General features: G+C 35.8%; 1 protein-coding gene across 12 annotated transcripts in view; it reads left to right on the top strand.

Moving 5' to 3' along the window:
• The window catches only part of KLHL8 (kelch like family member 8), a 53,666-nt gene extending 43,586 nt beyond the window's left edge, over nt 1-10,080 (top strand). For all 12 annotated transcript variants that reach the window (XM_082463252.1, XM_082463241.1, XM_082463251.1 and 9 more), the window contains 4 exons: nt 566-734; nt 957-1,116; nt 5,706-5,907; nt 6,128-10,080. In XM_082463252.1, coding sequence (XP_082319378.1) covers nt 566-734; nt 957-1,116; nt 5,706-5,907; nt 6,128-6,251 — 655 coding nt within the window. In that variant the 3' untranslated portion in view covers nt 6,252-10,080. The remainder of the gene's footprint in view (nt 1-565; nt 735-956; nt 1,117-5,705; nt 5,908-6,127) is intronic.
• Nucleotides 10,081-12,723: the final 2,643 nt, after the last annotated feature.

Genomic DNA, 12,723 nt, shown 5'->3' with positions numbered 1-12,723 from the left:
TTTCAATCACCATTATGATGAATTAGCTTTTAACATGGGCTCTCTTCTGTTCCAAGATAAATAGATGCCCTTCAGAAGTTAAGCAGTGTGATATAAAGCTTGTAATATAAAATTGATGTTCTTTTGTGTGATGTAATGAAACACTGCAACAAAATGTGCTCTGCAATTACATGAATTTAGTAATGAGATTGACTTCTGACCTCTGTAGCAAACCATCTCTGTCAGTTCATCAGTCTCTTAATTATGCAACTGAGTGTTTTACTAACTGAATGTTTTGGACTCCATTTATAGTATTTTGTTGGGTTTTCCTTTATTATTTCATTTAAGTTTAAAGTAACCTGTGTAGGCTATGCATTATAAAACTCCAGAGGGCACTGTTCACATAGACTGGCACAATTTGGCAACCCTGTAGCCATCTATTCAGAAGCTTTGATAAATCTAAAAATAATGGGGAAAAGCAACATTGACGTTTAATGTGATAAATGGGTGCATTAGCACAATTTTTTTGCTACCTTTTTTCTGGAAACAAATCGGAATGCTGAAGTGTCTTTTATTGTTTTTGCAGGCGAGGAATTGCCTTGGCCTCCTTGGGAGGCCCAGTTTATGCAATTGGAGGGTTAGATGACAACACTTGCTTCAATGATGTTGAGAGATATGACATAGAGTCTGATCAGTGGAGTACAGTGGCACCAATGAATACTCCCCGTGGAGGAGTTGGCTCTGTGGCTCTTGTGGTAAGTTATGTGGCAGCTTGCTCACTGGATTGCATTGCGTCACATCCCTAACCAAATAAGGAAAGGTCTGATGTATTCATATTTCCAGTATGCAGAAATTGATTACACGCCAGATTATTTCATGAAATACTGCTCTCTTGCACATTCTGGTCTACCATTAGGACAGCATGTAAATCAATTCAAAATCTAATGTCTTGTGTTTTTTTTTCTTTCTTTGTTTAGAACCATGTTTATGCAGTAGGTGGCAATGATGGAGTAGCTTCTCTGTCTAGTGTGGAGAGGTATGATCCACATCTCGATAAATGGATAGAAGTTAAAGAAATGGGTCAGCGAAGAGCAGGCAATGGAGTTAGTGAGCTCCATGGTTGCTTATATGTTGTTGGTGAGTGGATGATATTTCTCTAGTTTAATTTTTTACAGGACATATAATGATAGTGTCAGTAACACAAATTACATTGCATTTAGGCTCAAGTGGAATCAGTCCTAAGATTTGCTTTTGAATTCTTATGGTTCATATTCAAGCTTCTTTGTTTACATCTTCATCTTGCATGTTTAAAACTCTACCTCCGTACTTTTACTTTACTTTTCTTGTCTTCATTTCAAGGGAATTGTGTTGACTAAGCAAACCAATAGGTATTCCATATGCATGATGGCAGTTAGCGTCTCTATATTGCTTTTTGACTTACTGTATAATAGAGTTGGAGGGGAATAGCCAAAGCAATCTTGAGAAAGAAAAACGGAGCTGGAGGAATCAGGCTCCTGGACTTCAGACTATACTACAAAGCTACAGTAATCAAGACAGTATGGTACTGGCACAAAAATAGAAATACAGGTCAATGGAACAGGATAGAAAGCCCAGAGATAAACCCACGCACATATGGTCACCTTATCTTTGATAAAGGAGGCAAGAATATACAGTGGAGAAAAGACAGCCTCTTCAATAAGTGGTGCTGGGAAAACTGGACAGCTACACGTAAAAGAATGAAATTAGAACACTCCCTAACACCATACACAAAAATAAATTAAAAATGGATTAAAGACCTAAATGTAAGGCCAGACACTATTAAACTCTTAGAGGAAAACATAGGCAGAACACTTCATGACATAAATCACAGCCAGATCCTTTTTGACCCATCTCCTAGAGAAATGGAAATAAAAACAAAAATAAACAAATGGGACCTAATGAAACTTAAAAGCTTTTGCACAGCAAAGGAAACCATAAACAAGACCAAAAGACAACCCTCAGAATGAGAGAAAATATTTGCAAATGAAGCAACTGACAGAGGATTAATCTTCAAAATTTACAAGCAGCTCATGCAGCTCAATATCAAAAACACAAACAACCCAATCCAAAAATGGGCAGAAGACCTAAATAGACATTTCTCCAAAGAAGATATACAGATTGCCAACAAACACATGAAAGAATGCTCAGCATCATTAATCATTACAGAAATGCAAATCAAAACTACAATGAGATATCATCTCACATTGGTCAGAATGGCCATCATCAAAACATCTACAAACAATAAATGCTGGAGAGGGTGTGGAGAAAAGGGAGCCCTCTTGCACTGTTGGTGAAAATGTAAATTGATACAGCCACTATGGAGAACAGTATGGAGGTTCCTTAAAAAACTAAAAATAGAACTACCATATGACCCAGCAATCCCACTACTGGGCATATACCCTGAGAAAACCATAATTCAAAAAGAGTCATGTACCACAATGTTCATTGCAGCTCTATTTAAAATAGCCAGGACATGGAAGCAACCTAAGTGTCCATCAACAGGTGAATGGATAAAGAAGATGTGGCACATATATACAATGGAATATTACTCAGCCATAAAAAGAAACGAAATGGAGTTACTTGTAGTGAGGTGGATGGACCTAGAGTCTGTCATACAGAGTGAAGTAAGTCAGAAAGAGGAAAACAAATACCGTTTGCTAACAAGTATATATGGAATCTAAGAAAAAAAAAAAAGGTCATGAAGAACCTAGGGGCAAGATGGGAATAAAGACACAGACCTACTAGAGAATGGACTTGAGGATATGGGGAGGGGGAAAGGTAAGCTGGGACAAAGAGAGTGGCATGGACATATATACACTACTAAATGTAAAATAGCTAGTGGGAAGCAGGCGCATAGCACAGGGAGATCAGCTTGGTGCTTTGTGACCATCTAGAGGGGTGGGATAGGGAGGGTGGGAGGGAGGGAGACGCAAAGGGAAGAGATATGTGGATATATGTATATGTATAACTGATTCACTTTGTTATAAAGCAGAAACTAACACCATTGTAAAGCAATTATACTCCAATAAAGATGTTAAAAAAGTAATAATAAAATACAAGTCTTTAAAAAAAAAATAGAGTTGGAGGGAACCATAGGGCAGTACTTTCTCAGACTTTAATATGCATATGAATAATAAGGAGGTACTGTTAAATTGCAAGGAAAGGGCCCAGGTTCTGTATTTCTAACAGCTCCCAAGTGATAATCGGTGCTATTTCTGGTCCACTCAACACATTTTCGGTAACAAGGCTTTTAAAGGGCTATGAAATAGGAATAATAATGCCTAACTTTAAGAATTATTTTTAGAATCTGAGATAATGTATGTTAAGCATCTCAAACTGTGTCTGGTGCTTTGTTATCAGTAAATGGGTAGCTATATTGTGATTAGTAATCCCTTCCTTTGCAAGAGGAGATGAGTTCGGAGAGGTGGTCACTAGCATATGTCACACTTTCTTTTTTTTTTCTTAATTATTTTTCTTATTAGTCATCCATTTTATACACATTAGTGTATACATGTCAATCCCAATCTCCCAATTCATCACACACACACACACCCCCACCCCCGCCGCTTTCAAACGGTGTCCGTACATTTGTTCTCTACCTCTGTGTCTCAGTTTCTGCCCTGCAAACCGGTTCATCTGTACCATTTTCTAGGTTCCACATATATGCATCACACTTCCTGATGTTGATATAAATTGGTGTTACAAAACTTAGAGTTTTCTTGATAAGAGAGTGGGATATTGTTAGCACTTAAACATCCACAAGTAATAGAAGTAATACTGACTATTTTAGTGCTTATGTGTATTAAAGAAGAGAAATAACATAATTTACCTTTTCAGTCTAGCCTGATCATCACAGCAGCTCTTTGAGGTAGTGAGAGACTGAGAGAGTGAATAATATAGTCACAGGCCTAAATAAGTTGACAAGGCTGGAATTTGAAGCAGGGTCTGTGAGAACCCAGAGTTCTTACTCTACACCATTGCTACCTCTCTCAGCTCCCTATCTAGCGTAGGCATTGACATATGTTATATCTCAACAGGAGTATCATTGTTGCTGTTACTTGTTAAATCTTCTGGGCCTTTATAGGTAGAACAGACATGGTAAAAATAAGACTGACTCAGGTTGAACCTTATAATAAAAACCCTCTTGGTCATTCAAGTCCTACTTAAAACAGGTACAACTGATTTGAATAAGAAAACTTTGAAGGTAACTGTATGTACAGGAAGCTAATTGCATCCTCCCTTTTCCGTTCCTCTGCTTTGAGTTCTTTGTTCAAAATTTATATGCATTGGCTAGGGAAATGATAGGGAACCCATGAAAAAGAGGGCCATGAAAAATATAACTACCCTGTATTAAAAACTTAATCTTCTACATTAGCATTAGCAATAATTAAAAGTAGAGCCTTTGTTATAGTGAAAAAATGTTTTTTATCATGGTTGTGGTGGTGGTAACACTATTACATTTATTAAAAGTCACTGAATTATGAACTATTATTTTTTAATTAATTTTTGGCTGCGTTGGTTTGTTGCTGTGCGTGGGCTTTCGCTAGTTGTGTCTAGCGGGGGCTACTCTTTGTTGTGGTGCACAGGCTTCTCATTGCTGTGGCTTCTCTTGTTGTGGAGCACGGGCTCTAGGCACGTGGGCTTCAGTAGTTGTGGCGCACGGGCTCAGTAGTTGTGGTTCGCGGGCTCTAGAGTGCAAGCTCAGTAGTTGTGACTCATGGGCTTAGTTGCTCCACGGCATGTGGGATCTTCCCAGACCAGGGCTCGAACCTGTGTCCCCTGCATTGTCAGGCGGATTCTTAACCACTGCGCCACCAGGGAAGTCCTGATCAGTGAATTTTACCTCAGCTGATTTAATAAAATTAAACCCATTAGAGAAGTTGACTTTGCTGATTTTTTTTTTTAACCTGACCTTCTTTCTAAATAGACCATCATAATATCAACACTTCTGTCCTCAGGAAAATAGGCTTAGTCATCAGGGAGACCTATTACTCATGTAGACTGAGATGGAACCTAAAAAGAGACACATATATTTTTAAAGGAAAGAGCACTGTTAAAATAGCAGTCTCTATGTTTAACAATCAGGAACATAATAAGTAACATTGTTAAGGTGATCTATAGAGAGGACTGTCGGCTTCTAGAATAGGTAGCATGAAGGATGTAGTTTTGGCAAAAATTGGTAAGAATTCAGTCATAGTCCACCATCTCTGTAATTATGATCACGATTATAGTACTAAGGGAAACAGTTGGAAAACTTTGACTTTTATCTAAATGAGTCAAGTGACTTAGTGTAGTTTATTCTCTTCTCAAGCCTTCTTACTGTTTAAAAATCTAATATATACATGTACACACAGAGAGAAGGAATCTCAGTACTTTCTTGCTTGCCTTTAGGAAGCTAAGGGAAAATTTTATGAATGTCCGTGGATTTTTTTTCTCCTAAATTATCTGCTTAAATATAGGGACTTTAGTTTTTCTCACTTTAAGATTTTTAATCCTAATATTGAGGAAAATGCTATTTAAATTATCTTGAATTGTAGTAAATGTATAATAGGAGTTGGTAGTAGTGATAGATGTTGGGGTTTTCTAAAATGTTTTGAAAAGATTGGTTTGTAGAAGCTGTTGAATTGAAATTTAATGGTTAATTTCTATGAAACATAATGCTATTTTAAAACTCTTTCTTTATATAGGTGGTTTTGATGATAATTCTCCTCTGAGTTCAGTTGAGCGGTATGATCCTCGAAGCAACAAGTGGGATTATGTAGCAGCCCTTACCACTCCCAGGGGTGGAGTGGGGATCGCAACAGTGATGGGCAAAATCTTTGCAGTTGGTGGTCATAATGGCAATGCATACTTAAATACAGTAGAAGCATTTGATCCAGTGCTGAACAGGTAATTTTTTTTTCCTTTACACTTTAATGGGGTCTTCCAGTAACAGATTATTCCAGAGTGCTAAAATGCTGCTACATGTAGTTAATAGAAAACTTTGGGGATAGCACTCTGGAATAATCTGTAAAACCAGTCCCATAATAGGGATTTTTTGTTTTGTCTTTTGAGTAAAGTAAATCATGATTTGTTTTAAGATAACATCCTTTCTCCTCTGTCTTTTCAGGTGGGAGCTTGTTGGATCTGTGTCTCACTGCAGAGCTGGAGCAGGTGTAGCTGTGTGTGCCTGTTTAACTAGCCAAATTCGAGATGTAGGTCATGGGTCCAGTAATGTGGTTGACTGTATGTGACTTGAGTTCCAGCCACCAACAATTTAATAACATCTGATAGGCAAGAAAGACTACCAGGATTTTGTAATGGCCACCTTTGAACAGTTTTAACTACTGCTAGAGTCTCATTTAAATGTAAACTGTTGTATTGCGACTAAGTGCAACTTTTGAAATGGTAGCTGAAACTACTAGTAATAAAGTTGATACTTCCCACTTTAACAAATAATGAAGTAGGGAAGGAAGACACTCTAACCTGAAACCATATCTCCTCCAAAATAAATGTGTTTAAAGGAGTGCCAAAACCTTGAAATTCCTTTTTTTAAAAAGTGTGGATGAATCAAAATGTAAAATGAAGTCATTTGCTGAGCTTTACCTTTTGCCTAAAGGTGTTAACCTTAGGCAGTGGATTTTTTCTAGAGGGGAGATTGGAACCTATTCATCAACACAAGGATATCAGGACACACAACAGACCTGCTCCATTTGAAGATCTTTTCTACTTGGTGCTGATGAATTTATGCCTTGCTTTTTTCTAGGTGTTGAGTTTTCAATTCCTTGGATATTTACAGAAATAGGAAAAATGTTTCATCTTTCTGAGTGCCCTTTGGTTGTGTTTTCAGAAGCTTATAGGAATGCTGTAGGAAGCCCTTAATTTCAGTTTGAATTGTTAGGACACCAAAAGATCTAACTGAACTAATTCCCTCTGAATGAATCTGCAGTTTTATTTTTTCATTGCATGCCGAAAGGATTTGTTTCATAATCAAAAATTGAACCTGAGGGGATATTAGAGAAGAAAGCTTTAAAGTCGACATTATTCTAGTGCCCATTCGAGAGCCTTGAGAGGGGACGGTGTCCATTACATGACTCCCTAATGAGGAGACTCCAAAAATATGTTTAACACTCTTCTTTGATTTAGTCATTTCATTTTGAAACCAAGATTTATTATCTTTTTATTTTGCTATTTGCCACCATCATAGTTTTTCTAAACTGTACAGAGTCTGGATTTATTTATTATCAGAAAATGCATTTTTACAAAAACCCTTTATAGACTGTAGTTGAACTGTTGATTACTTCAAGTCCATCATTACCAATAAAAGATATTGTAAAAATGGAAAGATTGAAACTGTTTTTCCTGTTATATTTAATTCTCTCCAGTATATTTATTGAACTTTAATTGAAAATATTTCTTTACATTACTTTAAAGCCCAGGATATTGATACACCTACTGATCTAACAGCTCTTCATGGTTTTACCAGCATTATAAAGTGGCTTATTTGTTATATGTATATATTTTTATAAATATTTATGAAGAATATTAAAATATTATATTTTGTATTTGCAGTGCAAGTTTGGTACCTCTCTTTTAGGCCTTCCTAAATTTTCCTTTAGTCATGCCTTAGAATTTAGTATAGTTTACTGCTGTCAGTCATCTTGTTCACAAGGAAGCTGGGGCAGTGAAGAACACTATTCCATCTGTCCAGCCCTGAAGTTCATTGCCTAGTAGCTGTGATGGTCCTTATTAAATGGCAACCTAGGCTTGTCAGTACAGTAAGGCAGAAGGCCACATTACAAAAGCCAGTGCCTTGGGTATATTAGATCAAAAAAATAAGAAAAAATTGTAAGTGGGCTCAGCTAGCAGATAAAGGTCTATCGTGAAGCAGATTTAAATGTTCCCAGTTTTTTGCTGTCAGCCTGTGGGCAAGTCCATAAGTCATTGCTGGATCTAAACCAGTGTTCTCTTGTACAATTGTAACCGTATTTCAGTCAATCCCAAAAGCATTTAACTCCGTAGCACTCAGTGGACTGGCTACAACTGGCTGGATGTGGAGAATAAGGCTCAAAACCTGGCTTCAGCTATTTCTTATGTCTAATGGAGTTCTTGTATTATAATGCTTGTCTAGGTATGGTTACTAGTGTGTTACATGTATTTTTTGTGGGGGAGGGGATCTTTTATTCTTTCTAAGATTATTTAAAATGTTTTTTTCTTTAACATATTTCTGCCTTTGTCATGTGTATAGCATTTAGGAACATGAAGGTGTTACATTTCCATTACTGGTTTTATCTATACAGTAGTCATCTAACATTACTAAGTTGGTACCCTGGCTACCCGTAAAGTATGAACTACTCATAAGGGAAGTAAAGTGAAGTAAATGGAACATGTGGCTGCCTGTTACATCATGTGTGGGTAGTCAGAAGCACAGCCTTGAAGGACCTGACAGTGGTATGAAAAGATTAATAGTAGAGTCAATATGCACAGTCTCTTTATTAAAAACGTATTCTTTGAGATATGAAATGTGAATCAGGCTGAAGGAGTCATGCAACTGAAAGGTGATTATATTCATAGGAACAGAAGGATGAAATATTCAAAGAAGATGGCTACTTAATTGTGAGGCCTGTCCCTTTAACCTCAGATGTTAATATCACCTACCAAAAAGACATAAAATAGAGCTAAAATTCTAAATTATAAATGGAAAAAAGAAAAAGTAAAAATTTGCATATTTCTTTAAAAAATATTTCTAGTTGCTTCTGTGTGATTCTCCCGAATAGTTATTAAAGCCACTGCTTTTACTGTGTTGTACTGCCACTTTAAAAACAAATTACTTGATACTGTTTTTGACTAATTTCACTGTATTCTGTGTAACTAATTTATTTTTAAATGTTTGAATAAACTTTGTACTCTAAGGAGTATTATTCATTCTCTTAATTCCTAAATGCATTTTAAACTGACAGTGCTGTTAAATGCCTAGATAAGATATTGTTGAAATTGCATAAACTACTCTTGCAAATGGTACACTTGAGAGTTTTGTTCCTTTTTTCTCCATGTCTTATAGAAAATGCATTTAGAATCTAATTCATGTCTTATTGGTTAAGAATGTTTTCTGTGGTTTCTCGTATCAGACTTCTAAAGAAATTATATTGGGATGTCATTGACTCTGTCTCTTTTTCTCCTTTATATGTGGAGTAAACAAGTGGCAATAAAACTTCTCTATAATATTTTCTTAAAACCATGTATTAGTGTAGTAGTACTCCAGCAAATCAAAATAATAAATTATCATATATACTACCAAGTACTGAGATCAGAAAGTTGCTATTTATTGATTCAAAATATGTTGCATGTACCTATTATGAATAGGAACTTCTTCCTATATAGTGTTCATAACTTTGCTTTTCATGGTTTGATTGCTTTTATAGAATCTTTTCAAAACTATGTAATTGTTTATTCTTGATCCTTCAAATACAAAATTGATTTAGTAGTTGCTGGAATATTTTTCTCCTCAAAGAAAAGATCTTTATGTTTAACTGAAAATAGGAAGATTTTTGTTAACCCATACAAAAATTAAAGGTTAAAGGCAACTGATTTGAGCAATTGTCTCTTCAGCAATTGTAGACTTGTACTATATAGAAATAAGATTCTTTATGCATTAAGATGTTGTCCTTCCAATTAGTAACCTCATGAAGCTATAATTATGTTTTTCCACTTGCCATTGCTAAAAACTTTTCTGAAACTTCTCTTTGAAAACAACCTGAAGATCCATTTGTAAGTCATCCAAGAGAATGTCTCATCATAGTTATATGTTAATTTGGACCAGAATCTTAACTTAATAATGGCCCTATGTACTTTATTCATCAGACTTGATTCAAAATATTTTATGACTATCACAGGTTAAATCTACCCTCAAAGAATTAGGTTTTCCTCTACTGGAAAAAAATTTTTCAAAAGTAAACAGTTCCAATGGAAGATTTCTAAAATTACCCTGAGCAATAGTAACTTCAGTGAAAGAAGTCTATATCATCTTTAGAAAGTCAAATACTGTATGATTTCAGTTATAAGTGGATTCTAAAAAAAACAAAACACATGAACATAACAGAAACAGAGTTATAGATACAGAGGATAAACAGGTTGCCAGAGAGGAGGATGGGGAGAGGGGAGAGAAATAGGTGAGGGAGATTATGAGGTACAGACTTCTAGTTGCAAAATACATGGTGTGAAAAAAAAAGGGGGACGTTTCTTTGAAAGGAAACTAATGCAAAAATTCTGGTGGTTTTTGTTGTTTTAACAAGTCATTTTTCCATTATCTTATTGGTTGTGGCTAAATTTAGTCCATCTGAACCATAAGGAGTTTCTTAAATTTGGGTAGTAGTCATGGGGAGTATTAATAACTACAATTTGTTTGATGTATAGTCTTCACCAGTTACTTGATTGATTGATTGATTGATTGATTGATTGATGGCTGTGTTGGGTCTTTGTTGCTGTGCGCGGGCTTTCTCTAGTTCTGGTGAGCGGCGGCTTCTCATTGCAGTGGCTTCTCTTGTTGAGGAGCACGGGCTCTAGGCAAGCGGGCTTCAGTAGTTGTGGCGCACAGGCTTAGTTGCTCCACGGCATGTGGGATCTTCCCGGACCAGGGCTCAAACCCGTGTCCCCTGCACTGGCAGGCGGATTCTTAACTACTGTGCCACCAGGGAAGTCCCACCAGTCACTTTATAATAACCTTTTAATCTTTACAGTCCCAAGTCCCACAGCATGCGGGATCTTAGTTCCCTGACTAGGGTTTGAACCTGTGTCCCCTGCAGTGGAAGCGTGGAGTCCTGACCACTGGACCACCAGAGAGTTAAAGATTAGATTCAAATACAATAAATTGTCCAAGATCCACAACTAATCACTGGTTGACCAATATTCTTTGTGACTGAAAAATTCCACTGTTCCACCTAACCAGCTATGCCTCTGCTTTCTCAAATATCTGTAGATATATATTTAAGGAAAGATGATTTTCCTTTTCATAGTTTCTTCGTAGCAGTATGAAAGTATTTATGGTCACCATTTCTCTTTTTGGGTCACATTTCCATTTATTGAGATAATTGACATAAGTTTTAGGTGCGCAACAATGATTCAATATATGTATGTATTGTGAAATGGTCATCATAAGAATCTGTCATCACACATAGTTACATTTTTTTTCTTGTGATGAGAAGTTTTCAGATCTACTCTCAGCACTTTCAGATATGCAATACAGTTCTATTAACTATAGTCACAATGGTGTATGTTACATCCCCAGGACTTATTTATTTTATAACTGGAAATTTGTACCTTTTGACCCCCTTTACCCATTTCTCCCACCTGCTACATTGCCTCTGGTAACCACTGATCACTATATTTCTGTATGTAATATTTGATATATATACAAAAATATATGTAACATTGAAGTTATTAACCATAGTAATAAAACACCTATGTATTCACTCCCTAATTAAGAACTAGAACATTTCTGGTAGTATTGACTCTGCTCTTGTGTTCCTTCTCTATTCCAATCCCCAGCCTCCCCTTCTCCCCAGAGGTGAGTACTGTCCTGAACCAATCATTCATTCCTTAGCTTTTTTTCTTTTGTTTTTATACAAATACACCAAAGCCACATATTGTTTACTTTTGTTGGTGAGCTTTATAAAAAATAGTATTCTGTATGTAGTCTTAGTAATTTGATCTTTTCATTCAACAGGTTCATTTTTATAATTTATGTTGGGTATAGTTTTCCATATTTTTGCTTTTACAGTGCTAAAATGAACACTTGTATACAGTTTCTTGGTACACATGTGCAAGTTTCTTTAGAGTATAAACCTAAAAGAGTTGGTTGTAAGACATGTTTGATCAGCTTCATAACAGTTTTATAAGGTAATGTGAAATTATTTACCAAAATGGTTGTGTGAGTTTACATTATGGTTTATTATTTACTTTCTATTGTAAGACCTGATTCTTGCCAATCTGTTAGGTGTTAAGATGATATTTTATTGTGGCTTTAATTTGCATTTTCTTGATTGTTGAGCTGAACATGTTTCCATGATTATTAGTCTTTCCAGTTTCTCCTGTGAAATGCTTCTTGATGTCCTTTTTCCATTTTTTCTATTTTTTTTCTCATTTACATGAGTTCTTCATAATAGGATACTAATATTTCCATTTATTTTTATTGCACGTATCTTCTAGTTTGTGGCTTTTCACTTTGTTTTTTGATAAAGAAAACTTCTTAACTTTAATGTACTCACATGTTCTTTTTTGTGTCTTAAGAAATTTATTGTCTCTTCTGAAAGTCAGAAAGTCTCTCATATATAGTCTTTAGTCCACCTGGAATTGGTTTGTGTATGTGTGAGAGAGAAAAAATTTATTTTTTTACTGTGTGGATAGCCAGTTTTCTTCACACTGTTTAGTGACTAATCCATGCTTACCTCTGAACTTTATCTACATGGCCAATTTCCATGTAAGTAAACATCTGGGACTTTCTATTCTATTCCATTGGTCAGTCTGTCTAACCGAGAGCTGAGTGACACATAGGATGAATTACAAAGTATTCTCTCTTTTCTATTCTCTGAATTATTTAACATTGAAATAATCCATTTCTCAAACATTTAATAGAACTTACTTGTAAAACCACCTGAACCTACCACCTTTTGAGGAAAAATTAACTACCAATTCAATATCTTACTGGTTATATGACCTTTTAGGATTTTT

Source organism: Balaenoptera physalus (assembly GCF_965194825.1).
Source record: "Balaenoptera physalus genome assembly, chromosome: 5".
Classification (NCBI taxonomy): domain Eukaryota; kingdom Metazoa; phylum Chordata; class Mammalia; order Artiodactyla; family Balaenopteridae; genus Balaenoptera; species Balaenoptera physalus.
Note: the sequence above shows the minus strand (reverse complement) of the source record. Positions and strands in the feature narration are given on the sequence as shown.